The sequence below is a fragment of the Lacerta agilis genome, chromosome 2, assembly GCF_009819535.1.
Source record: "Lacerta agilis isolate rLacAgi1 chromosome 2, rLacAgi1.pri, whole genome shotgun sequence".
Taxonomy (NCBI): Eukaryota; Metazoa; Chordata; class Lepidosauria; order Squamata; family Lacertidae; genus Lacerta; species Lacerta agilis.
Window position 1 is genome coordinate 8,194,248 of NC_046313.1, and position 27,986 is coordinate 8,222,233.

Genomic DNA, 27,986 nt, shown 5'->3' on the forward strand with positions numbered 1-27,986 from the left:
CGCGCAGAGTGGGAAACCCCGCACCGGATCCGAAGCAGTCCGGGGTGAAACAGTCGCAGCGGCAGTACGAGCTGCCGCATGTCACGAAGGCTGCAAGCCAGGGCGCAGCGCCGCAGCCCGGCGAGAGCGGAGAGCGGCAAGGTTTCGCTGCTGCTGCTGCATCTGTGGCTTGACAGGAGGAATTTACAGCCCTGCACCGAGAATGGGGCGGGGGGGGGTGCGCGCAAAGATCCCTTCGGAACACCAGGCAACATCTCGCGGCACACTAGTGTGCCGCGGAACAGTGGTTGAAAAACACTGCACTAGTGTGCCACGGAACAGTGGTTGAAAAACACTGCCCTAACCCCTTTTGGAATCTCTAAATAACGAACACATAACTGGAGAATTGTAGATGCAAATATACTCTTGTGCTTCCTTGTTGCCAAATTTGGAGGGTATTTCTTTACGTTTCAGCCCTGGGTGCAAGAGGCAATCTTATCTCAAGTAAACTGCCTACTACTCTCAAATGAAAATTGTCAAGTTCCCTTTTCTGGTAAGCAGCAGCCACCTCTTGAAAGATAACTTCACGGGGCCTCTCCAAACTGCAATTGCCTTGCAGGCAAATCTGTCAACTTCCTTCATTAAATCACATCGCTTGGAGGGGATGCAGCAAGCCGTCACACATACAAGTCTTCACTTGACAGATTAAGTTACTGGCAGAACTTTTAATAAGAAAGCTTATTACCTCTGTATAGTAGATGCTAGGGACAAACCGCGAAGGAAAGCCTGTTGTCCTCTCACCTGCCTGGTTTGCTGGACTGGGGGAGACCCGATCTGATCTTGCAAAGCAATTCTAGGTAGCGGACAACGCTCACTCAAAAGATGGCAACAGCTCGCTGCCTTGCTCCGCTATTCCTTTGATATATAGGCCTATTGAGTTGGCTTAAATCCAATGGGGATTATGTTGCCCTCTGCTGGAAAGAATGCCGATATGCAAAAAATAAAAAATAAAATTGAGAACGGATTGAAGATTTTAGTAGATGAAACACCAGCCCCGGTCTATAAAGATGGGTCCTTTTAAGAGTTTGAGAACAAAGGAAGTGTTGGCACGAACATAATTTCTCTTCGGGAAACATCATGCATATTATTGTTTATTAATTAAATTTGCGTCTCAGGGCGGTCACAACATAAAACTGCACGGCGAGCAAGATGGCTGGTGGGATGTTGCCCTCAAGTACCATACTGTTTTTTTTTTAAGTATGCTCTCTACGACCCTCCTCCCCGAAACTCACAAAAGCCTGGGCTTGAGAGAAATGTACTTTATTCAAGTAGTAACTCCAATCTACAACAGCAGCAGTCAGAGTGTACATGATGGTAGAAGTATACTGGTTTTAACAAAGCCATCTGGTGATGTGAACTTCTGAGCATTGAATCTTTTTTTCTCACACATTAAACCTATGCCAATCTTCCTTCCCCCCCCACTACCAAAAGTTCAGGGCAAGGATAGTCTCTAGCAAATAGGCAGCGCTGAATGAAGTCTCCCGGGCCCCTGGAAGCGGCCAGCAAAGCTGCCTACCTTGGTGTGGTTGAGCAGGCATATTGTTTAGTATTTCCTTTAAAGTCAATAGGATGATAGACCTGCTTGCAATACCAACCTGGCTAGGAGTCATAGCAACGTTTATGTGCTCTATACCCTAAATAAAGTGCATTTTAGCTTGTTCTGATCAGCCCCTGCTGCTGCTGCTGCAGTTCAGCTTTGCCTTGTGTCTCCCACCCCAGCAGTTTAAGCTTAGAGCAAGTCCTCTTTCTGGCTTACTCTAGGGTAGTACAGAGCAGTACCATCCCTATCTTTTAAATACTGTTAGCCCTTGCTAGGCTAAGCTCAAGCCAGTAACTGGTTGTACGAGGTCAGTTTTGCACCTGATCAGAACACTCCTCGGCTCAACGGTTGCTGCAGAAGCTGCCACCTTATCCAAACTGCCCTATACTTTGGTGGAGGTTTCGAAAAAGGTGTCTCCCCACCCCCCACCCCCATTAATAAATAGCATGGTGCCCATTAGAGCAGTCACAGCGGTGTAGTATAAAATCTGGTTTGTGTGTGTAATGATACTGGAGAAAAGGTGGCAGTTGCCATGCTCCCCAGGGCTATGCCATGGTTTGGCTCAGCATTCACTGTATGCGAACCACAAGCTTTTACCCAAGATTTGTTCTTTGTTTAACATGTGCTTGTGGGAGGGGGGGAGGGAGAAGGAAGAGAGAATGGTTTTGGTGGTGGCGCTGTGTCAAACCATGGTTTAGCGTTGGCTAGCACTACAGGAGGAGCGCCGCAGCCACAGTCTTCGCTCTGAACTTCCTTGTTTGCTCATTCGCATTGAGCCAGGGCTGAGGAACGTCTGTCCCTCTAGATGATGCTGAACTACCAACTCCCATCACCCCTGACACTGCTGACAGGGGCAGAGTGGAGCTGGAGTCCGACGGCAGTTGGTGAGCCACAGGTTCCATGGCCCTGAGCTGGCCTAGGCTTAATGCTATCAATGCATGTTTTTCTTGCACAACCCACCTCCCTCTTAACCTAGCTTTCCAACATCTCCACCTTTCCAACTCTGCCAAGTGCCAGGGAAAGCGGGTGCGTGCCCATTTGTGCTGATGGTTAAGGGGACAGACTTTTGCTCCTCAGCTGAAGGCACACCCACCTTCCCCCTTATGGGAGAGTCCTTGCTGCCCTAAGAGGCTTGGTTTGTGGGGGAAAGGGAACATTCTCGCTGCAGCTGTAATGTCCCCCATGTGTCCCGCTCTGGATGTCATTGTCTCTGTCATTGTAACTCCCCTCCCCCTTTTAAGGCAGTAGGTCACATGTACCCTAGTTGAAGACGGTGGAGCTGCTGAACGGTCCTGTTGCCGGATCCTTTGTTCTGCCATCATCATCGCCGCCCAGCCGCTACTCTGGAAGGAGTCCAATGTGGGTGTTTTCCAAGGTTACAGGGAATAGGAAGGTGTAATGTTGGGTTTCAAAAGCAGTCCATTGTAGGCAGCTAAGAGCCCCAATAACCAATATGCATTATTCTTGGAGAAGAAATTGGTGATGGCTTACTCACGTCCAAGTAACCTCCTCTAAAACAGCCAAGGTGAGTTTTCAGGGACAAATAGATAGAAGAAAGAAGCACCCACAGCTTAGCAGTCCCCCCCCCCCCCTTATGCTGCCAGTGGAAAGCAGCAGTATAGGAGCTTAGTACAAATTTACAGCATTTCGCTGCTCAGTGGAATTGTGGTTCCGGCTTCTCCTTGCTGCCCGTCTATAACTAAATGACAGTAGACCAAGACTGGAAGTATCTGCAGGGACATGAACTGGGCTAGGACTCAAGACAGGCCCCTGGAGCTAGCTATGCATTTCCTTGTATACATCCTTACTGGATCGATTTAGGCGAGAAGAGCCTGAACAGTGCTTAATATTCTAGGAGCAACAGAGCTTATCTATTCTGCGAGCAGCTTCAAGCCTATTTTCCCCAGTCAAGGAACCAAAGGGATAGGAGGACTGCAAAGGGACCAGGAATCTGAGACTCAGTAGACCGACAAGATTCTGGTCCTCTGTTCCTTTAGAGCAAGTCATCAGAAAAACCACTTTCAAGCCAGCTTAAAAATGTGTACGCCAGATAAAAACTTCAGTTGCATTATGGGTGATCCAGTTCTTTTAAAGGTTTACACAGGCCCCTGCTTTCCTTTCAGAAGGAGGGAACCTGCACTTATGATTAAGTCGGGCAAAATTCAACTTACGGATTATTATTTTTTAAAAACAAACCCACGACTTCTTAATAATAATAAAAAGACCCACCCATGTAGTTCAGCTGAAATCTAAAAACTTCCCTTACAGAATCGCTGCATGTGGCTCTCATGTCTACTGCCCTTGGCCCAAGTGAGACCGCAGCAAAACCAAGTGTGATGGAAAATGGGAGTCCAGCAACATCTGGGAGGGCCACAGGTTCCCCATAACCTGTGCCTTAAAAACCAAAGGCCCCCACTAAAGACAATGACCCAAAGCACAAGTTTTAAAAACACAGAAGTGATTGTAGCTATGAGCCGCAATTAGATAAGTGACTCTGCAAAGGGATGACTCCATTCCCCCCTCCCCCCAAAAAAGGCAGAGTCGTCTTTGCCACCTACCAAAGGCTTCATGTCAAGGATGCAACCTTAGCTCTGCTATTTCATCCAATCAGCAGTTTGGCATAATGGCAAAAACCCCAGCTCCCTCACAGCTGCTTCAAGGATTGCTTTTCTTCTTGTGTGACGAAAAAGGATCTCTTGAATAAGGGACGTGCAACTAATTGAAAGGAAAACACATGGTCGGTTGGGAAAGGTGGTAGAGAGAAGATGGGGGGAAATGGTGGTCTATAAAAAGGCACTGGGGTTGGCTCTGGGGTCTTTCTGGTTTCTGTAGCGCATGGCAAGCCACACTCCAAGGATCTGGAAGAGAAAAGGGGGAGGGGAGGATCTAATTACGGGACTTCCTTGAAAGAAAAAAAAATCACACCCCAAATCACCTTGTTCAATATTTTACTTATGGAGCATTAATTATCATGATGGTGTGGGTCACATCAGAGCTGCAATTCAAACTGAATTCTCCAAATGAGAAGAGGCGTCACTTTAGGGAAGGTGCAGAATCTCCTTCATGGGATTTCAAGAGAAGGTGCAGCAACCATCCATCTAGGCCAGGGGTCGGCAAACTTACTGGGCCTCGGGCTGGTTCCTCCAGCACCGATCGCACGGGGGAGCGTGCGCCCATACGCGTGCACACATGCTATTTCCGGCGCACTTCTGGGTCCACGGAGCACCAGAAATAGCTTGTGCGCATGTGCACGGCCTCCTTGGACCCGGATGTGCACCGGAAATGACGCTTGTGCATGCGCACATGCTTATTTCCGGTGCTCTGCCAACCTGGAAGTGGGCAGTCGCGCAGTGCCGTTAAGAGAGGGTGGCGGAGGTCACCACGGGCCGGATAATTGAGTCCCGCGGGCTGTAGTTTGGAGACGTCTGATCTCTTTTCCCAGCTTTATTTTATAGTTTCCTTTATTAAATATCTGAATTATCAGGCAAGCAGAAATTCAAACGGCTACGGTTTTTACAGCATTACCGTTCATACCAGCAAAGTCTGCAGCTGTTGAAATTCTGCTTCTCAGCTGCACAGGAAGAGCCCTGGGCGGGGGTGGGGGGCCAAGGAGGAGGTGGAAAAGCTACCAATGATGTACAAAGAATATTCTCCTGTCCCTCCCCCATTCAGCCTAACAGACAGAGTTACCTCTGTGAAACTGAAGAAGAGTCCAACTCCGCCAAGGATTTTCAAGGCCTCGTCTGCATGTTCCATCATCACCTCACCGCAACTGATGCACCCGGTTTTTGATTTTGTGCATGGCTGCAGGGTTAAAAAAAAAAAAGCACTGTGAGTCTGGTTATCACTTGCAGGGAGATGCTCACAGTTTCTACACTATGTAGGGGGGCAAAGATCATTAACGACGGACAAACTTCTCTGAAAATACAGCTTGCCAGTCTTCTCCTGAAATGCCATGTTCTAGGCAATTGTGAAACAGAACAGGTCTGGCTCATCCTATATGAAACAGTAAGTATATTACCAAAAATATTCTGTAAAGAGCTGGGGATCCCTAGGCAAAGCCCATTTTATAAGTTTTTTTTGGGGGGGGGGAACAAACAACTCTGCATTTGGAAAATAACAGAAAAGAGAAAGGGGCAGGGCAGGGAAAATACCCCAAGGCACGTTAGACAAAAGGAACAGAAGGACCGCTAGTGTTAAAAAGAGGACTATCAAACCACTTTGGGGAAAGAAGAGGCAAAAGAACTGGATTCGATCCCTGTTCAGTCTTCAATGGCCAGCCATACTGATCAAAATTCACAATGAGAGGAAATACACAGTTGGGGATGGTCTGGTAATTTAGGAATTGGTTAAGTGCCCCCAAATGGAAGAAGGTAGAAAGAACAGAAAAGGTATTCAAAAAGGAAAGTAAGCCTCTGAAGACGGCAGCAGCAGCATCAGAAGAGGAAAAATGAGACTCTCATAAAAAGAGATGCATCATTCTTTTTTAGCTGTCGGGATTTATACTGCCGTTTCGTTTATTTTAAAATGGCCTGTGTTTTAGCACAGTTCTCTACTGCTTCCGTACACTGGGAGAAACCCTACACAGCACTATGCAGATGGCTTCATCAGTGTAGGCATTTCTGCTCTGCCCTCTCCTCCCCCAGCACACTGTTCTGGGGGTTCTCCTGACACCCCCACCCCACCAATCTTAAGGGGTGGGGTGCACAGGGGAAAGGAGAGGAGAGGAAACTCTGCTGTGCTAGCAAAGTGTCCTTGCACTGGCTTCCACTGGTGGAACTCATTAGTTGACTACCACCCATTCAGTTTAGTTTTAAACTGTATTTTGTGTGTGTCTGTGCCATTTATTTATGTATCAGGGATGTCCAACTCCCAAGAGACTGCGATCTACTCACAGAATAAAAAACTGGCAGCGATCTACCACTTTTTTTGGGGGGGGGAGGTGTTTCAGGCCAAAGTTGTTGCGCTTTCTTTTGCACTTTAATAAAGGGGAAAGGGGGAAAGTCACTCACCAAAAGATCGCTGAGGAAACAATCAGCCTCAGAGTGAAAACTCCCATCTTCCGTTCTAGCAATCATGCGCGAATGGAGGACGGGTCGAGGGGGCGGGGCCGGGTGCTCTTTTGGCACCGCAAAGGAAAGGGAGCCTGCGATCGACCGCGATCTATCAAAACCTCCCGGGGATCGACAAGTAGATCGCGATCGACCTGCTGGACACCCCTGATATATATCAACTAGCTTTTGGGGCATAGCCCCCAACAAGTCAGTTTTATGCGAGTGAGCTTCTAAACAAAAATGTCAAAACCCTAAAGGAAAGGGTAGTGTTAAAAGAACAAATGGACTTCTCAAATAAAGATGGTGAAAAATGGTTGATTGCATCAGAAATGAAAAAGACTTGAAGCATTGAGACCTGCAGTTTCTTATGCACTGAGGTCGCCAAGACTTGAATGTAAACTCGCTTAGGATTGGGGTGTTAGCCGCTCACATCCAAACTCATGCGCCACGTCAGTTTTGTGTTCTCCAAAGAAGGCATTTTCTAAAGGGAAAGGTTCTGCCAACCTGTTTAAGCTGAGAGTTTAGTTCCTATATACCTGGCAAGAATGATAGAATAGCTAAAAACTGGAAGACAGAAGAAATACCAACGACTGAAGAATGGCAGATGAAAATGATGGACTATATGGAGCTTGCTGAGATGACCGGGAAACTTCGTGACCAGAGGGACGATTCGGTGGAAGAAGAGCAGAAGAAATTTAAACTGTATTTAAAAAATCATTGTATGATTGAAAATTAGATCTAATTTGGAAGAAAAACTGTAGATTCAGAGTTTGGATAAGTGTTTAGGAATTGTGAGAGAATGAGTTAAGATATTAGATAAGACTAATGGTTAGGTATTTTTATAGTAAAATAAGATTTTGCAAGATGTATAGAAATTACTAAAGATGATTGACAAGGAACGCAGGAAGGGGAGATGAGAGGAAGTCAATATACAAAGTAAAGGATAGAATGTAGTGATAGTAATAAGGTTTTCTGTTTTTATTGTAGGTTTGTTCTTTGTTTGGTTGTATTGTTTTGTATTTGTTTGTCTTTGTTGATTGTTGTTTTTATAAAATTTAATATATATATATATTAAAAATGATAGTTGGCAAAACATTAGGTATTGCCAACTGTCAGTGCATACAAACCTCAATGATTTTTTTTAGCACCCAATCGATGATCTGGTCTGCTAGGTCAAGTCACAAACATGGTTGTATCCAACTTTAGAAGAAGTGCAGCAAAGAGCACAAAGATTAAGAGTCCTCCATCATTGCCCATGACTTCGAAATTTAATTAAACAACCGCAATCACAGCAATATGTTTTCACCATTTAAATATATTCATTGATAACCTATTTTTCGCAGTGTATAGTGACAATCACCCAGCAACCTTCAAGCAGCAGACCTTTGACTAAGCCTTCTTAATTTGAGATCCATTATCCCCAGTAATTTAGCGATGGACGGAGATCTTTCTCCGTCACCTGAGACACGAAGGGTTCAAGGTGAAGTGAACACTTACCGCGTTGCACATTTCAACGTCAGCCTTGAATTTCTTGCCAGCTTCGAGAGAGTTGTTGAATAGCCCGCAGCAGTTAAAGTTCTTTTCCAGTGACTTCTTGGTTTCGTTGCTCATTTCCCAGGCACCATTCAGGAGACTTTCCTGAGAGGAAAGTAAAAAAAATAGTGAGGGCTGACATTCCGTATTGAAATACAATCCCCTCTCAATTCATAACGAACAGCAGGAATGAGGACAGGGAGTTTAATTCATGGTAAATGGTTAAATTAGAATAAAAGCACCCCAAAAACCAATTACTAAAGCAACCTTGCTATTTTAAGTAGTAGCCTGGTATCCATGGCCAAGAAGGAATTGCATGTGGGTGAGTGAGAAGTCTTGCGGAAGAGGCCCTCCCCGTTCCCAGCACAGAAACCAAATACAGTCGTACCTTGGATCCCAAACGCCCTGGAACTCGGATGTTTAGGCTCCCGAACTCCGCAAACCCGGAAGTGATTGTTCCAGTTTGAGAATGTTCTTTTGGAACCCGAATATCCGATGGGGCTTCCGCGGCTTCTGATTGGCTTCCTGCAGCCAATCAGAAACTGCAATCTGGTTTTCAAATGCTTTGGAAGTCGAACGGACAGACTCTCAGAACGGATTCCGTTCGACATCCAAGGTACGACCGTAGGCTGCCAGAGGAAGAACATCTCTTCGTTCATACCCAGCCAGGGATTGAAACCTGCCCCTCTTTCACCAGTCTCCAGCAGGCTACTACACATTGTTACTAGCCAGCAACTTTTGTGTGCTCAGAACTGTAGGGGTGCTATAGGGAGAGGAGGTTGAGCCTATTCTTCTGTCCGGCATCCCCAATTAATAAAAGAAACACGCTGATGTGCTTAAGATCTGGATGGGATGCACTGGAGGGAAGGGGGTGCAATTGAGCTGGATGTAAAAAGGTAAAGGTAAAGGGACCCCTGACCGTTAGGTCCAGTCGTGTCCGACTCTAGGGTTGCGGTGCTCAACTCGCGTTACTGGATGAGGGAGCTGGCGTACAGCTTCCGGGTCATGTGGCCAGCATGACAAAGCCGCTTCTGGCAAACCAGAGCAGCACACGGAAATTCTGTTTGCCTTCCCGCCGGAGTGGTACCTATTTATCTACTTGCACTCTGACGTGCTTTTGAACTGCTAGGTGGGCAGGAGCTGGGACCGAGCAATGGGAGCTCACCCCATCGCGGGGATTCGAACCGCCGACCTTCCAATTAGCAAGCCCTAGGCTCAGTGGTTTAGCCCACAGCACCACCCGTGTCCGAGCTGGAAGTAGTGACGTGCAAATGAAGATTTACCTTTCGTTTTTCTCCCAACCAATATTTCTCTCCCAACCTGAGCTGCAGGTTAAAAAAGACACTCCGCAAGTTCCCTCAAAATCTGAATGAACTTCAAGGCAAGAAGGTGCCCTTACCTGTTTACTTCTTGTGAGTGCCAGACACGAACAGGAGACTCCAAACTGGAAGAGAAACACTAGCCCTAAAATGATCATGTACTGATGAGAAAGTGACGTTAAAGAAATTCTTGGGAAAGTAGAGAGGTTCTAAAAGGAAACACCAGTGAAGAGCTAGTTGCAGATAAAACACCTCCAACTTCTTCCAGTTTTCAACTTGAAATGCGTTAAGTCACGCGTCTTTTTAGACCAGGGTGGTCCAGCATGCAGTCCCTGGTGCCTTTTTTTTTTGGCAGCACTTGGTAATATTCTAGAAAAAACTCCTTATAGCCTTAAAAATATTATTTGTGCAATGCATTGTTGATGAGAGCACATCTATTACTTTTGCTTAATAATTAAATCTATTAAATCTATTGTGTATTTAATTATACTGATTGATTGTGTATATTAAATAACATTAGAACACTTTATTCACGGCATCGAAACTTAATTCAGTGTGTGTGTGTGTGGCTCATTTGGTCTAGAAAGTTGAATCACCGTGTTTTAGACTCTTATCATTTCATGGTATACCAAACAGTTTTCTCAGAGAGGTTTTCCCCCACCTCTGGCAGACATCTTGGACACACAGGGAATAAATGCCTTATTTTTTCTTTAGGTTGTAAATTTAACTCCAGGTTTAAAAGTTTACTGCTGGTTCCCAAGCTGCCTTCCTTTAGTTGCGAAGGGTGGCTTGCAATCTCTTTCAGCGACTTCGAAACCAAACTTACTTCTAAGACTTTCAATACCCAAATCTCCTTGGTCCCTTAATGCTCCCCATCTCCAGCACTGACACCCTTGGAAGATCATATTAAAAGGCACACACAGAGTATCTGCCATACATTAGCAAGAAAGGGAGATTTTGAGTCAACACAGTTCTGGTGGGGAAGGAAACAACAGCAGCAGGAGGAGCTTCTGAAAGCGGTCCTTCTTTAGAGGCCTTTAAGAGGGGTCTTACATTGAATTCTGCAATTCTGTAGTCTTCACACAAGCAGAGGATCACCCTTCGTAAAAGGATGCAATCAAGTGCATTGACGTCTGGGCAACCTATCTATTACAGCCAATAAATATTATGGCGCCTGTTCTGACTACATGCTAAACTGCTTAGAGGTTCTCTTACAGTCAGATATTTAACACGTAAAAAGGTAAAGGTAAAGGACCCCTGACAGTTAAGTCCAGTCGTGAACAACTCTGGGGTCTCGCTTTACTGGCCAAGGGAGCCAACGTTTGTCCGCAGACAGTTTTTCCAGGTCATGTGGCAGCATGACTAAGCCACTTCTGGCAAAACCAGAGCAGTGCACAGAAACGCCGTTTACCTTCCCGCCGGAGTGGTACCTATTTATCTACTTGCACTTTGACGTCCTTTCGAACTGCTAGGTTGGCAGGAGCTGGGACAGCGCAACGGGAGCTCGCCCTGTCGTGGGGATTCGAACCGCCGACCTTCTGATCGGCAAGCCACAGCGCCACCCGCGTCCCCTTATTTAACAAGTATTGGTTAAATAAAAACAAAATGCTAGAACAGCGGTGGTGGGACCTTCCTTAGCCAGAGATGAATCTCAGCAATTAACATGGATTTCAAAGCCTGGACTAGTACAGATGGAGGTCCCATTCATCACATGGCGAGGCAGGGAAGTTTTTTCTCTGGAATGCTCCTTGATGCAGTACTCTGCTTTAGGGAACCACAGGTGTTAAGCTCCTGGCTGGGTTTATTCTTACAGCCGTCCTTAATGAGGTCACACATCCTCCCTAAAATCTAGCCGGAAGGAGTCCTCTGAATGGAAGTGCTTGACGTTGCAAAGCGGCAGAAGCTAGGAGAGTGCGTGGACATGATAAATAATCTGATAGGAAACCAGTGGGAAGTCCATCCAAGAATGGGATATTTTATACGTCTAAGAGATACAGGTGAAACTCGAAAAATTAGAATATCGTGGAAAGGTTCGTTTCTTTCAGTAATTCAACTTAAAAGGTGAAACTAATATATGAGATAGACACATAGCATGCAAAGCGAGATATGTCAAGCCTTTATTTGTTTCAGCTTTGGGGTTTTCATCAGCTGTACGCCATAATCATCACAATGATAACAAACAAAGGCTTGACATATCTCACTTTGCATGTCATGAGTCTATCTCATATATTAAACTCCAGTAACTAATGAAAACAATTGCTTACATAAATGGACTTTTCCACGATATTCTAATTTTTCGAGTTTCACCTGTATTGCTTCCAGACATCTCGGAACACACAGACAGAAGGAGCCTTTGCAGTTCTGTCCTGCTGCTTAATGGAAACTACCAGGATAGGTTATACCCGAAGTTCCCTAACAGTAATTACTAGGAAGTCTTACATCAGCACTTCCCAGGCCTCTGAGGAAACAAAGTGGTGACTTGATCACTCCCATGCGTACATCCTGTCATTCATGAACTTTGCCGTTCCATTCAGAAATCCACAAGAACAGAAACGACCTCAATTTGGAGGATGGGTGAGGGAAGAGATGTATTCTACAGTACTACCATAAAAGAAAACGGATGGTGTGTGTGTGTGGTTCCCACCCACCCCCCAGACCCCTGATTTGCCACACCCTTCTTAAAGTCCTCTCTCAGATGTTGTGGTCTTGACACAGCAGCCTCAAGACAGAAGCACCACCTGAAACTCTGAGGTGCTCTGTGGTTTCATTTTGAGTGTCATGTGCCTTTCCCGTCAAACACCCTCTCCCTCTAAAAAACCCAAATCTCATTTCTGGGAAATTTAACTGTGTCAGCAGAAAACTAGGTGAAGCTCACAGGTTTAGTCTTCCTTTGGTTACAGCTCTTTTCAAAAAAAAGGGCTTTTTCAGTACAACTGCATTTCTTTCTTTCTTTCTTTCCTCCCCACATGCCAATTTTTTTTATTTAATCACCCATACATCAGCCGTGTGTGTTGCAACAATCCCACAAAACATGGGTTACCATAGCAATGTACTATGGGTTATCAATGACAGAAAGGACCACAACCTTGGGGACCAAACTCTGCCTCCACAATCATTGCCATTTCCTCCTACACCCAAGGCCATTCTCAGGCATCTTAGTGGATTCCGGCAAGCTCCGGAACAATTCAATGGCATGCCAAAAATCTTCCTCAACTAAGCTTTACTCAGGACTTAACTTACTCGTGTTTGTTAATTTCAGTGGGTTTACACTGCGTAAAACTTAACCGAGTACCAACCTAAGAGTGCAGTACCCTCTGAACACAGGAGATACTGACATGAAGCCATGCTGTCTGGTATTATCAGATGGAAGGTGGCAGTAAGATTTATTATAAGCCTCGCTAGCTAAATGGTATCCATTTTTTGTACAGCAGAAGTTGTTAAGACAAGTTTGCCAAACCTGATTATGAAAGAAAGCCATGTAGAAGGCAGAATGCTATTCATCACCAAATATTGTGTGCATCATTTCTGACACGCCCTTGGAGCGTATGTTGGCAACCCTTGGATGGTTTTGGCCAGTACTGGGATCAGGGTGGGCAGAGGAAGCTAAACTTCAAACACAGAAAGGCAGCCCTTGCCCCACAAAATGCCACCCTATGAAAATAATGAACATCTTCCTTAAGCTATTGTTTTTCTTTAAGAATTACATAGGCCTTTTGTCCACTGATACATTGTTATTTTACTTTTAGCACCCTAAAAGTTTATTATTTTAGTGCTTAACTCTTTTAAGTGCTTTCCTATTAATTAAAAGAGTTTCCCCGTCCACATTCGAAGCAACCATCACCACTTCAAGGAAGGCTATTTTTATATCAAAATAAAATAATAATAATAATAATAATAATAATAATAATAATAATAATTTATTTATACCCCATCCATCTGGCTGGGTTCCCCAGTCAGTCTGGGTGGCTTCCAAAAGAATGTTAAAATACAATAATCTATTAAACATTAAAAGCTTCCCTAAACAGGGTTGCTTTCAGATGTCTCCTAAAAGTCTGGTAGTTGGTTTTCTCTTTGACATCTGGTGGGAGGGCGTTCCACAGGGCAGGTGCCACTACCGAGAAGGCCCTCTGCCTGGTTCCCTGTAACTTGGCTTCTCACAGCAAGGGAACCGCCAGAAGGCCCTCAGCACTGGACCTCAGTGTCCGGGCAGAACAATGGGGGTGGAGATGCTCCTTCAGGTATACTGGACCATCCCTGCCAAGCCAAATTTTACTAGAAGCCACTGGAACCAGTGAATATTTGGGGCATCTCGTATCGTTCCATGCCAGGCACTGAAAATCAGAGGCAAACGGTGCCCAGACAATCTCATTGACCCCGTAGGGAGGAGTGGGATTTCATACTAAGCGGTCTCTTTAAAAAAACCACATCGCTGGCAGACACATCCACCTGATAAATCTGTGTCGCTCACTGGGCCACTCTGCATATCTGAAACATGCTGGAATAAGTCTTTGGGGGGGAAAATATTGGTGGAGGGGGAATCAAGAGCTGGGCCCCTTGGAGTTGGCACCTATGATGCCATACATAGTAAAGTAATAAAATAATAGTATATTTAGACAGGGATTTCTATTTTTTAATTTTTTTACAGGAAACGCAGTGACTGAATGAAGCTTACTGTGGCAGATACCTGTATTCCTGCAACTCAGGACACCGTACTATATTGCACGAAAACAGTAGGGTTGCCATATTCCAGGAGGTAGAAATCCGGACACAAAAGTTGCTATTTTCTTTTTGACCAAGTTGTTGGGTTTTTTAAAGATTTTTTTAAAAAAACTTGGGCAAAAAAAACAAACCACTTCCACAATGGGCTGCCATACTTCTGGGTTTCCCTGGACATTTAAACCGGTCGACGAAAGTTCCGCCTGGATGCGACTTTCGGCAGCCAAATCCTGGCATTTTCCAGGAAATCCTGGACGTATGGCAGCCCTAGGAAAAAAACAGCCCTCGTGTCGTTATTTCCCCCACTTCCATTTTTGTATGCTTTGAACTTATCGGCAGGAGTAACTGCAGAAGATGAGGATGCCTGGGTTGACCCTCTGGCAGAATTACCGTATTTTTCCTTCTATAAGACCCCCCCCCCCCAATGTATAAGACGCCCCCTATTTTGGGGCAACAACCAATCGCCACCCACCCTCCATGTATAAGATGCCCACTGTTTTTTTACATTTTGTTGGAGGGGGTGGGAAAAACCTAGTTTTATACACGGAAAAATACGGTAGGTGATATGGCAGATAAGAGGCTCCCCACCTCTCCCAAAGTCCTTATTTATTTGGACTTATTTCCTGCCCTTCGCTACATGGTCCCAGGGTGCGGTGTATACGTGCAAGTCCACACATCCCCTGTGATGTCATAGTGCTGCAAGTTTAAGTCAACTACAGCATACAATGGCATGGATCATTAGGGTGAGGAAACTTGCTGCATGATTGATATCACACCCTGCTTCAGTTTCACATAGAGCGGAGAACAAGGCCCAGGGATGTTAACTTTTGTCAGGCTTCCACTATGTCCAACTCTGACTTTCCAGGCGCACGGCATACACCAGTGGCTTTCACTTCCAAGCAGGGTGGGTTTGATTTAAATCAAACTGATTTAAATCACTAGTCAGTAAGGCTCAGGGTGGATTTAAATCAAAAAAATCCACCCGAGCCTTACTGACTAGTGATTTAAACCAAATCCACCCTGCATCTAAGCCGCATGAACCTTAAGAAGAGAGCATACACCCTTGTGTCGCATAAACCCCACTTGGTTCCGAATCTCACTGGGTTGGAGAGGTCACATCTCTCCACTTAAGCTACCTGGAACGGCTGCTGTGAGATGCAAAACGGAGGAAGGGGCAAGGTGAAAATTTAAGAAAAAGTCTGTCACAACTCAGGCCACAACACTTACACTTAATATGCAGGAGTAGAATTAATTGAGTCAGAGGGGTGGTTTAGGTCAGGGGTAGGCAACCAACCTATGGCCTGGGGCCCGGATGCAGCCCAATCGCCTTCTCAATCCCGCCCGCGGACGGTCTGGGAATCAGTGTGTTTTTACATGAGTAGAATGTGTGCTTTTATTTAAAATGCATCTCCGGGTTATTTGTGCATAGGAATTCGTCATCTCTCCCCCCCCCAAAAAAAAATATAGTCCGGCCCACCACATGGTCTGAGGGACGGTGGACCGGCCCACAGCTGAAAAAGGTTGCTGACTCCTGGGTTAGGTGGTAATCAAATTCCACCCCACTTGCCTTAAGATAGGATCCTCCACTAAGTTGCTCTTCTCCTTTTATCAATGCAAGGCTCGCCACACAACCTCACAGACAGAACAAGAATCTGCACAGCAGATTCTCAGTACGAACTCAAATGCTAGCTGCAAAAAAGGTGTGTGCGCGTGTGTGTCCTTTCTGGCAATCCCAATATGCCAAAGACTAAGAGGAAAAACCTATAAACATCTTAAGCTAAATATGTGTGCTTCCATTTCCTTCCTGCACCCCATAAAAGCCCACAAGTGAAGACAAAGAATAAAACCATAACCCTCTCTTGACCGGCAGAGCTCTTTGCTTCTACAAATGGTGCAATTTAGCTGGGCATGTCCAGCTTTGTGCCTGCACGGCAAGAAAATAAAGTACCGGTTTCTGGAAGGCAGAATGGTGATGGTCCCCGCTTGGCAATAGCACAGAAGGATACAAAGAACAGCATGACTTGGTGATGGTTGATAGCACCGATGAGTCCCACGATGGCGATCAGAAGCAGGAAGAAACCCACAGCAATGACCCCTCCGATGATGTGGAGGCTGTAAACAATGCCATAGGCTTTGCCCCAGGCAGCCACGCCAATCAGCAGCAGCCCGACTAGCTGGAAAGCAAGAAGAGTTCAGGGGAGTCAGAATGGAGGAATCAGAAGCATAGAACAGAAGGGGGACGGGAATGGCAGCACCAGCACTTCTTTCCGTTGAGGCTTAGTTCATTCATACGTATCTTCCAACTCTTTCTGGTCGCCCTCTTCATTTCAGCCACACGCATGCTTCAGATTTAAAGCGGTTTAATCCCACCGAAGTCAACAGGCACGAATACTTGTTTAGAAATCACAGTCCTCTAAATCGGCAGGTTGCTGGATCAGGCCTCCCATCACCTGTGACATGATTTCATTTTGGCCTATCTAAGGCTTTCCTTCAAAAACGCAATAAATTTATTGGGCAGTAACATGAAAATCGCTGCTCACACCGTATGTTTGTTTTTAATGGGCATTTTAAAGCATTTCTAACAAGAGGAAGCCAGCTCCACTCACTTAAAACCTGTAGGCTGTTTTGTGAACTCTGCAAGATTCTTCCGCAAATAAGAACCTCCTCTTCCTTCTCCTTTCTCTAACCTCTTCACTGCGTGTTTGGGGCTATTTGAAAAATGGATCATTCATGCACTAGCAGGATCAGAACTCTGACTGTTGCACCTGTCTTATTTGCCGCCTCTTGTTTAGTCCCTAGGTACTTTCCTTCATGTTAGAAGATCCATTGACATTTCCCATTTCTGTTCTGAGACCTAAGGTCATATTTAGAATTTACACAAGCCCACAGATAAGTTATAGTGTGCAATGTTAACTGAGTGCATGCTATAATTTGAGAAGACTGGAAGGTTATCAGTGTTCAACTGCCCATGTTCCCAGCTGAAGATATCTTTATCTCTCTACTGCCATTACCTTCTTACACATTTGGTACATTAAAGAACTTTTGCATATGTGCATAGCCACATGAAATAACATATTGAGGTGATGAAGGCAAAATAAGTTTAGTCCTGTACTGCACCGTGCTGTGCACTCAGCCTGCAATGGTAGCACAGGCAATGACCGACTAATGTGCATCTAAATGATACGCGGTTGCGCGCATGCACACATTGCAGGACCTGGAAGTGACCCAAAAAAGCACGAACCTAAAAGGGCGTAATGGGGGCGTGGGCGTTCATGCACACTCCTCCAATGCACGTGGGGGTCAGGAACAGAACCCCTGCGTGAAATGGTCATCAATGTACCCTGCTCCCTATTTGTTTCGTTTTAAGCAGGGTGGATTTGATTTAAATCACGATTTAAATCACTAGTCAGTAAGGCTCAGGGTGGATTTAAATTTTAAAAATCGGATTTTTTAAAAAATTTAAATCCACCCTGAGCCTTACTGACTGGTGATTTAAATCGTGATTTAAATCAAATCCACCCTGGTTTTAAGCAATTTTATTTTATTTTATGGTTGTGCAAGTGTAATATCTATATTGCGTGTCATGACTACATGAGGAAATCTCAAAACCCGTATGAAAACGACAGCAGTAATAGCATGGAATATGGGATTAGAGAGCTAATAATGGAATCCTGATCAGAAGCATTTAGCTCTGTTTTAAAGCATACTTCTAGCTCTCATGGTTGCCCTTGAGAAATTTCAACACCCATTAGCAGCTTCTAGAACACAGAATTACATTTTACACAACACATGCAGGGACCTCAAAACCATGTTTGCCATATAAATGCAAATAAAGGACCTGGCAGCACTCGCAAGGGAGGATCAGCTCACAGGTGGATGTGCTTAACTCTTCTTCCCCTTACTATTTTTGACCTGCAACCTCCATCCTGGCACTTGTTCTACCTTTGTAGGGTAGGAATTCAAACACAGCATTTGTGGGCAGGAAATGGTTAAGAGTGCAAGTGTGCGCATGCAAACCCCAGCCTATCAAACCACCCACCCTCCCAATCAAATGCCCAGTCACTAAATTGCCATTCCCCAGCTGGGAAGCACATTTGCCAATTAAACATGTCATTCCGCCCTAAATACCTAAAAACTAGAAGGCATTTCATATTTTGGTTGCCACCCTACCATGGACAACTCGAAAACTGCTGGAGGTGGACTGCTTATTTATTTATTTGCCAGCTGTAGCAATGGTAATGCACTCTTACTAGATGCTGTATGATTTTAATTATACTTTAGTTGGCCCTGCCATTCCTTTATGTGTTGTATTCCGCAGAATTCAAACAGTTGTACAATAAAATACAACGTAAGAAATAAACGCGGAAATTGAAACACAATTAAAAATCAGCATGAATATTTGATGTGATGGACTGCCGTCTCCCGTCTTCAGCCACAAATCCACAGATGTGCGGCAGACCAACTGAATGAAGTAATGGTCTGTGGACCAGGCTTTGGGAAGCCCTGATCAGCTGGTGGAATCCCATGACGGCACTGCTCCTGTATCCTCGCACACCCATTGCCTCACATTGCTCTGCAGGTTCAACCTTCTTTGTTAATCCTTGCAGCAGGAAACAGATGATGACTTACAAGACTGGTTCTGCATCTCCTAAGAGATCAGGGGCAAAGTTCCAGGAGCCTTTCCAGCTGCCTGTGGCCCACCAAAACCCCTGACCCCAAACCCTACCCATGCTCTCCTTCCCTGCTGTTGCCATATTCCATAGATAACACAGAATACTAAACACCTAGATAAAAGTAGGTGGAAGAATAGATCACACTACAACATAGTGACTAAGGCAATAACAATTTCACCTAAAGCACTCAAAGATTTTCTTGCTGGCCATGGACCCATCCAGGATGTTAACTTTTAATTATGTTAACTGCATTTAAATGGTTCAAAGCTGTCCCCAGGCCTACTGATCCGGAATTGAGCATGGGCAGACATGCCGTAGCAAGTTGTGTAAAGCTAGGTGCTTGCCCTCATACAGAGGCAATGAAGAACATCCCACTTCTGCACTTAGTATCACTTGCAACATCAGCTGATGACTCTCCAGTTCAGCTGCTCCACTCCTCCTTATAAATCATTCCAGTAAATTGGTGACCTACCAGAGCTTTATATACATGCAATAAAATGTAAATATTCTTTGACATTCAAGTCAGATAGGAAAATTGGTTTTCAGATAGAAAAATCTAAGTTGGAGACTGAATTAATAGAGCCAAAGAATAAAAATCTTTTCCAGAATGTACAATTTGTTGCTGGAGTGGCATACTAAAGATGAAATGGTAAAATCAACAATGATTGAACGGGCAAAGGATGTGGGGCACAACATCATGTTGGAAGATTGGGAAAAGTTATGGAATACAAACATAAAATTTTCAGCATGAAGTTTATTAAGAGGGAATATTATGAAGATGATGTACAGGTGGTATTTAACCCCTGTGAAACTAGCCAAAATTTACCATGGTCAGAGCAACAAATGCTGGAAATGTAAGCAATCAGAAGGAACCTTCTTCCATATGTGGTGGACATGCCCTAAGGTGAAAGACTGCTGGGAAAAGATATATAATGAAATTTAAAAAGTGTTGAAAAACACATTTAAGAAGAAACCAGAAGCCTTTTTACTGGGCATCCTAGGCCAGGATATTGCTAAAAGTGACAGAAATCTGTTTTTGTATGCCACAACAGCAGCTAGAGTTTTGATAGCTAAGAACTGGAAGACAGAAGAATTACCAACGATAGAAGAATGGCAGATGAAAATGATGGACTATATGGAGCTCGCAGAAATGACCGGGAAACTCCGTGACCAGAGGGATGACGCAGTGGAAAAAGAATGGAAAATTTTTAAACTGTATTTTAAAAATCATTGTATGATTGAAAGTTAGATATAATTTGAGTGTAAGTTAGGTTGTAGAATAGAAGATAAATGAGTAAGATAGAGGATGATTAGGATTGAGATATATGAGGAATTATTTCGGGAATGGTATAATACAGATTAAGAGAGATAAAATATTCATGATTTGTGTTATTAGAGAATAGAAAAGAATTTTAGGAAATTTTGGAAGTTACAAAAAAGGTATTTACAAGGGACGCAAGAGGAGGAGACAGGAGGAAGTCCCAATATGATGTGAGGAAGGAATATTCGTTTTAATAATTGTATAAGTTGTTATGTTTGTTATTAATGTAGTTGTGTTCTTTTTTCTTTGTATGTTTTTAGTAAAAAAAACTTTAATAAATATTATTATTTTTTAAAAATGTAAATATTCTTTGAAATGGGGTTTGTATTTTTGTTCTGGTATTTTTACAGTGAATCTTTGGTTGCATGGCTTTCTCTGCTTGGTTCACTCAAGGACATCACTGAGTTAAAGGGCTAAATCAGATCCTCACTCTTCACTGAGAATCAAGCCACTAAGAGGATGCCGTGCTCCTCAGCTGCCAGCACTGGTCATCTATATTTGTAAGAGTGAAGGGCTTTTGTTGACTTCCATGCAGTCCTCACACTCATCTTGAGCAGTGTGTCAAGTTCTGGGTGCCACACTTTAAGAATGTAGACAAACTGGAACAGACGCAAAGGAGGGCGTTGAAGATGGTTGCAGAAAATAAATGAAGAAAGATTTAAGTAACTGCATAATTTAGAGGTGGAAAAACCAAAGATGGGGATGCTGAGGACATGACAGAGCTCTACGGGTACTTAAATATTGTCCTCTTTCAGTTCTATGTGAGCAAAGACCCAGGGGCGTAGCAAGGGGGTGGTCCGCCCCATTTTCCATAATGGAGGGGGTGACAAATTATCACGGAACAATTACTGCCCTACTGGGGCAGTTCATAAAAAACTTTAAAAAAAATGCCTGCTCCAAAGGTCTTATCTTACTATACTAGGGATTATATAGCTATATATGAAATTTCATGCATATTGGTTAATATCTTGACCCTCCTCCACCAAAATAGCTGTTTACTTGGCTGTTTTCCTATGTTGTGAAGGCTGAAATTTCAGTTCAGTGGAGCACTTACTGTTCCCAACCCTAACCCTGTGGAAAGCCATCTAATTAGACTTTAATTTGATTTTGAGATGTTTTTAGGAGGTAATTTAATTATTGTTTGATTTTATACCAATGTTATGTATCTGATGTCAGCCACCCTGAGCCCGAATTCGGCCGGGAAGGGCGGGATATAAATAAAAGTTTATTATTATTATTACTTGTTATTATTCCTTTGTAAGAAAATATGAAATAATCTAAAACCATTTTTGCGGGGGGGGGGGATCAATGGGGGGGTGACAATAAATTTTCTGCACTGGGTACCACCTGACCTTCCTACGCCTCTGCAAAGACCTGTTTTCTGCTTTTCCAGGTGGCAAGAGCTAGATCTAATGGGCTGATGTTATAGGTTAAATTTCAGCAGAGCATTAGGAAAAACAACTTGATGGTAAGAGGAGTTACACAAAGGAACCAGTTACCAAGAGGAGTGGTGGGCTCTCGTTGTGGTTGTGGGGTGTTTTCAAGCAGAGGCTGCACCATAATCTGTTGGGGTGGGGCTCTTCCTCGATTTCCTCCACGAAGCAGGGGGCAGAAAGACTAAAGACCTCAAGTCAACCTCCAACTCTCCTAATCAAGAAAAGAGTGTTGAGTTGGAAGCCAAAATCTGCCCAGTCTAGCAAAAAGAACACTTTGCCCCCAAAGTAACTACATCCATGAGCACAGCCCCATTACTTTGGCTCAAAGGGAACAACCACTTTTACAGGAGAATGTAAAGGGATGTCCATCATAATGGCAGGAATGTTGTTGGTAAAGTAAAAAAAGACTATATATGCTCTGCACCATAGAAGAATTCGTGTTCTGTTACTTGGATAAATTAAACAGAATCAGATGATGTTACAGTATTTGCTTATTTTGCATAGCTTGGCCTAACTCCAAGTTTTGAGAAGATTTCGAAACGTCCATCAAGATCAGGACAATTCATTTTTAGCAGGGAACAGGGGTTACACAGAAGAGAGATGGGAATGTGCAACATACAGCCCACATATTCCTCTCTTGATTTGTGTGAGAAATGACTGGTGATTGGAGGGAAGAAACATTTTAGCCCAGCAACCATCAAGGGGCAAATACTTGCTTCTTTTAAAAGCTGGACATTTTATGTGGAATTGCAGATATACTGAATATGCTCAGCCCTGGATATCAACATATCTGGATATCTCATGCACATTAACACCTCTTGGTTTGGGCCAAGAAATTGTGGCTGCAAGGAAACACTGTTGAACAAACTGTTTAACTGCATCTCTGCACTAAAGATGCAAGCATGGCTGGGCTACAGTTTCATCTGACCAGAAAACATGGAATTCCCAGAGACTGTCCTATCAGCAAACATTTCTTCATAGTCATACCTCATGTTGCGTACACTCCGTGTTGCGTACGTTTGGGGTATGCACTCCCACACCCCGGAAGTGTTTTCCGGAACGCGCATGACTGCCGGATGTGCAGAACGCTTCTGTGCACTTCACACATGCGCAGAAGTGCTCAAATCGCGCAGCGTCCGGTTTTTCGGGTTTTTTTTAAAACGCGCGTTCCAGTTACAGACACCCGCATTACGCACGGCGACCCAGAACAGATCGCATGCATAACCCGGGGTTCCACTATACTTTCCCTCTCTACTAGCAGCTTGGTAGAAGCATTTACACCTCCCCCCAGAACTTGTTGAAGAACAGGAGGAGAGGGATGCTTGCCTTCAGGTAGATTCCATCCTACAAACTATAGAGAAAAGAAGCAGTGGCTGCAAGACATTCAAAAAACACTTGAATCTTTAGCTGAGATTTTCTACTGTCTAAGGCAGATATTTTAATCCTTTTTGGGTTTATAGGTCCCTTGACCAACTGCATTCTTTCTAGGGCACCCCTGTGGGGCTCAGGAACCCAGTTATGCCACCTTTATCAAACAACCTCCTTTGTGGAGTTTTCCCTCAGCCCCCTCTCCTCTCTCTTCTCCTTGCGAGTCCTCTGATGGTCTCTGATCTGCCCTGCCCATGCCCCAAAGAGAGATGCCTCCTCACACTGCCCCATAGGCACCTGGGACTTGTCTGTCCATACTCCATTCCCAACAGCAAGGGCTGGTGAACTGGCTGGCTGGGCTCCCTCGCCCGTTTGCTTGCTTGCTTATCCTGGGGCCACCTCAGCTCCTGGCAACCAACACCCCTTTGGCCAGCCCCAGAGGAACCATTCTCCTGGGGAGCTTGTAGCCAGGGCTGCTGCAACAAACAGCCGTGAAAGCCTTTGGGAGGCAGAGACACAAGAGGGCATCAGAGAAGGGAGGGACAAGAGGGCATCAGAGAAGGGAGGGAAGGGGAAAGGGACAGAGGCCAGTGTAGCCTGCGGCCTCCCTGACCATCATTCAAGGCACCCCAGGGTGCCACAGCACACTGGTTAAAAACCACTGGTCTAAGTGTTCAAGGCAAAAATAAAAAATAAAAACATACTTTGCTTAAAAATATGAGTTCAAAGTTACTTGTACTTTCAGGGACATCTGCATAGGAACACTACATGTGCCTACAGGTTGGCCTGTTAAATGTGGAATCAGGTTACTGGGTACCTGGTGCAGACTGGCCTACTCTTAACTCTTGGTGATCTTTCCTCCCTGACTGTGCAATCCTATGCACATTTACTCAGATAATGCGTCCAATGGAACTTAATGCCCAATGCGTAGGTTTAGAATTGCAGCGTAACTTAGTAAGTTAATCAGACTCAGGTGTCTTTTAAAGTTCTGTTCTTCTTCCCACCTAATATTCCAGCATTATCACAGCAGCACATACCTCTTATATTCACCCATACATGCTTTATTCACCGTAAATCTTTTGTACATCTTAGGTATAATTAGGTCTGAACAGCCGTCCACCAAGTGGTTGAGACATCCATTGCTCATAACACCATTATCTAATACTTCCTGCGCATGAAATACTGCACTGCTATTAAAGCAGCCTTTTTACATTCGCTCAAGTTATTCCTCGTAAACGGCAGAGATTATTTTTGGTGAGGAGGCCTATAGGCCAATGCTGGGGAGTGCCGACACCCACAAGCAAGAAACTAGGTAATAGCCATTCCCTCCTCATTTATCTCAGTTTCCAAGTAATCGGAGGAGCACCCCGAAGCAATGTTCAAGATCTGCTATGAAGAAGCGTGAAAGGAAAGCTCTGACCTGTTCTAGCAAAGAAACACAGGTACAGCGGTGCTGGCAGAATGCACACAGGTAAAACTCACAGCCCCTTAGAACTAGATGGGGCGAGAAACAGGCAACTGACACAACAGGAGGCTCAGCCCCAGTCACAGCATCTTTTAAAAAAAAAACACCCAGAAGCCACACTTTGTAACTTCTACGGTCTTCTCCAGGCGGGTACCACTGCCAGATCCCCTCTCATCCGCACTGGCCTGGCATCGCACCTCTCCAGTCCTGCCGGGTCTCTTGGGCTTTGGCCTAAAAACCCAGTTCTTTCCTTTTACCACCTCCACCCTCCTCCCCATATCACATCCACCCCACCTCGGAGGGAGGGAACGGGCCTGCCATCCTCTCTCCAAGCAGGAGGAGGCCACCCACCAGAGAGCCACCCTGCTCCACCCTCACCTATTATCCCAGGGAAAGGGAGGAGCTGAACCCCCCCCAAATAACCCCCACTCCTCAACCCCTCCCCCCCAAATAAACCCCACCCCCTCTCAACCCCTCCCCCACCCCTTTCTTTCTTCCTTTTTTTAACAAAAAAGGAAGGAAGACACTTCCTACTGTGATCCTAAAAGGGCCCACAGCTGCCCCATTCATGGCCGAGCCCCCTCCCCTCCCCACTTTCTCAGGCCTCCTCCCCAAAAACAACCCCCCCCCAATCTTGCTAAGACAAGGGAGGGGTCGCCCGGCTGTCACACTCACCACGTAAACAACGTTCAGGGCGCACAGCGCATTGCGCGAGCAGGCGAACCCCCCGCACACCATCTTCTCGAACGGGAGAAGCGAAGCCTCCTCTCTCTCTCTCTCTGGCCCCCCACCCCGCCGAAAAAACCAGAGACCGGCGCCTCCTTCTTTTCCCGGGGGCAGCAGCAGCAGCAGCCGCTGGTGCGGTCCCTTTAAATATCAGCCCGCCACCAGTGCGCCTGCGCGCAGCTGTTACGACGACGGCTGCTACTACTACTGCTGCTTCTGACCGGCTCCGCGCCGCGTTCCCTTTCTTTAGCGCGCCTACTCTTGCCCCCACCCACTCCGCCCCTCTCCCTGCTGCGCACGCGCACATGGCGGAGCTTCCCTCATTGGGGATTTTGCGTTCCATCCCATCCGGGCACTGCGGAAGAGGAGGAGGAGGAGGAGGAAGTTGCGTCAACATACAGGGCAGGGGGAAATTAACGCAGCCCTCACTTCCGGTGCCGGTTCGGCTCCGCCATATGCGGGTCAAGGAGGTGGCGGAAGTACGTAGTGATTCACGTACGAGCATGGGCGTACCCAAGGGGGGGCAGGCGGGGGCATGTGCCCCCCCCTAGAAGCCAGCTGCCCCCCCCCCCAGAAGCAAAAATGGTCGGCGCCGGGCGAGAGGAGCCGCAGCCCGGGCTGCCCGGCGCGTCCATTTAGGCTGAGGAAAAAGCGGGGCGAGAGGAGAGGAGCGGAGAAGAAGAGGAGGCAGTGGAGAAGAAGGAGGCTGCTGTCCCCGCCGCCCGAGTTCCTCCCTTTGCCTGCCCCCCAACTGCCACTTGGAGGTTTCCTAGCAGGCAATTGCAGCCACTGTTTTAGTTAGGTCAGCCCTACAGTGATAATGTAGGCTTTATTCACATTAATGCAAAATTCCAGACTAGCTCACTTTACTAGTTGGTGAGGGAATAGAAAAGAATGAAATCACGATAGCTTTCATACAAGGAGGTTCTTCGGATTTTCAGTTTTTTCTGTACAGAGGGGAAGCTGAAATGGCACAGCGTGTCGCTATGAGGTTAGACCTGAAGCTTATGCCTTATAGACACGTTTATCATGTGCCACAAATAGTCCTGTGTGTATTGAGACCCCAATCTTTTGTATGCCTACTCAGAAATAAATCCCACTGAATTCAGCACCCAGGCAACTCTGTCTAGGGTAGCAGCCCCATCTCCCGAAAAAACTTGTTGTTTTGCCCTCATTAGATATTGTTTGGATGTCGTGCATAAAAAAGAGGTGCATTTTGCAGCTTTCTGCATTCAGTTCTACATGCTGCCATTAATCTCTCTTCCACCCACCCCCCCTTCTAACCCTGCATTACAGGTTTGACTCCTTTGCACAGATGTGGTTTGCCTGACGACAGCCAGTTCCTGATGGCTGCACAGAACCAGCAGGGAAGCAGTCTTCTCCAGGACGGAAAGTGATTGGCTGCCTGCCTCCTGTTGCCGGACAGCGTGCCTCTCTCCTCCTCCTATCAACCTGACATCTAGCGGACGATTATTAGAACTCATAGAGGAGTAGCCTGGAGGAACGCATCAACGCTCTCTGCTCATCGCTCCCTCCCTTCAGGGCCAGCGCGAGACATTTTGCTGCCTAAGGTGGAAAGCAGCATTTGATGCTTCTCTCCCCGGTCAAAATGTATAGCAGCGGAAGGTCTGCCAAGTTATTTTGACACCCAAGGCAGAGAATCTCACATGCATCTCTCCCCATCCCTGATAGTAAAGGCACGGCAATAATAAACTGCTGTCTTTTCATGGCACCCCAAATCAGCAGCCTGAAACAACCGCCTTACTCTGCCTAATGGCGGAGCCGGCAAGCTTGGCAGCAGCTGCAGTTGCAGCGACCCTCACATATAAAGCTCCATTGTGTACCTTGTCTCTAGCAGAGTGGTGGGAAATTACAGCCCTGGGAGCCGAGTGCAGGCCAATGCTCAGGCCACGCCCCCTCTTCTCAGGCCACGCCCCTCTCTGGCTCTACCTTGCACTCTGAGGATGTGCCTCTTGCTTGCCTGGGTGCAGAAGAGAGGTGTGTGGAAGCTAGCAGTGGCAGACTTGAGGCTCTCAAATTTCAGCAGTGCCCCATGAGATGCTAAAATTTGGTGCCCCACGCCTCTTGCGCTCCATTTTACATCAATGCTTCAGCACTGCCTGCAGTGCGATGCCCAGTGCGACCGCACCAGTCACGCTACCCTAAAACCGCCCACTTGTACAAAGGCAAAACTTGCATCTGTTGCTCTGCCCAATTTTGCCTCTGACCCCACCCACCATTTCCATTTGGCCTCTTGGAAGTTTTCCCAGCCCTCTTTAACCCCAGCCTTCATGGCCAATGCTCAGGGAGTGAGTGCCACAGGTTTCCCATACCTGCAGCCATGCCTTATGCCTTCCAGCTGTCAGTAGGGAACATGTGGGCCTGACTGTCTCCTCCACTGACCTCCATTATTAGCAAGAGGAGAGGACTGTGCCAATTGATCCTGTTTAGAGATGATGGAATATTTGCTTTCCGTTTCCTTCCAGGATCTTTCTGTCTCACTGTCCACTCATGTGGCCTGATCCGGCACACATTTTCACAGAAGCAAGCCCCACTGTGTTCAGTTACACGCCATACATTTAAAGCACGTACAAAGTATCCTGGGAACTGCCTGAAAGCCGCTATGGCAGGAACCTAGTTTATATATCAGCAGAATTACAAATGCTCAATAAATAATAATACTTGGGGGGGGGGGGTCTGAATTTAATTACTGTGTTTCTACAAATCATGGGCTTCGCCCTAGTTCACAGATACCTCCCTCTTGTTTTGGGGTGCAGCCATTTTTGCTACAAAGCC

General features: G+C 45.7%; 1 protein-coding gene across 1 annotated transcript; it reads right to left on the reverse strand.

The window, feature by feature from the left end:
- Positions 1 to 4,103: 4,103 nt before the first annotated feature.
- TSPAN31 (tetraspanin 31) lies at positions 4,104 to 25,259 on the reverse strand. Its single transcript, XM_033138473.1, has 6 exons — positions 25,140 to 25,259; positions 16,208 to 16,375; positions 9,566 to 9,646; positions 8,131 to 8,271; positions 5,270 to 5,383; positions 4,104 to 4,437 (listed from the first exon to the last, which is right to left on the reverse strand). The coding sequence occupies exons 1-6, from the start codon at positions 25,200 to 25,202 to the stop codon at positions 4,363 to 4,365; spliced, it is 642 nt and encodes a 213-aa protein (XP_032994364.1). The 5' UTR covers positions 25,203 to 25,259; the 3' UTR covers positions 4,104 to 4,362.
- Positions 25,260 to 27,986: the final 2,727 nt, after the last annotated feature.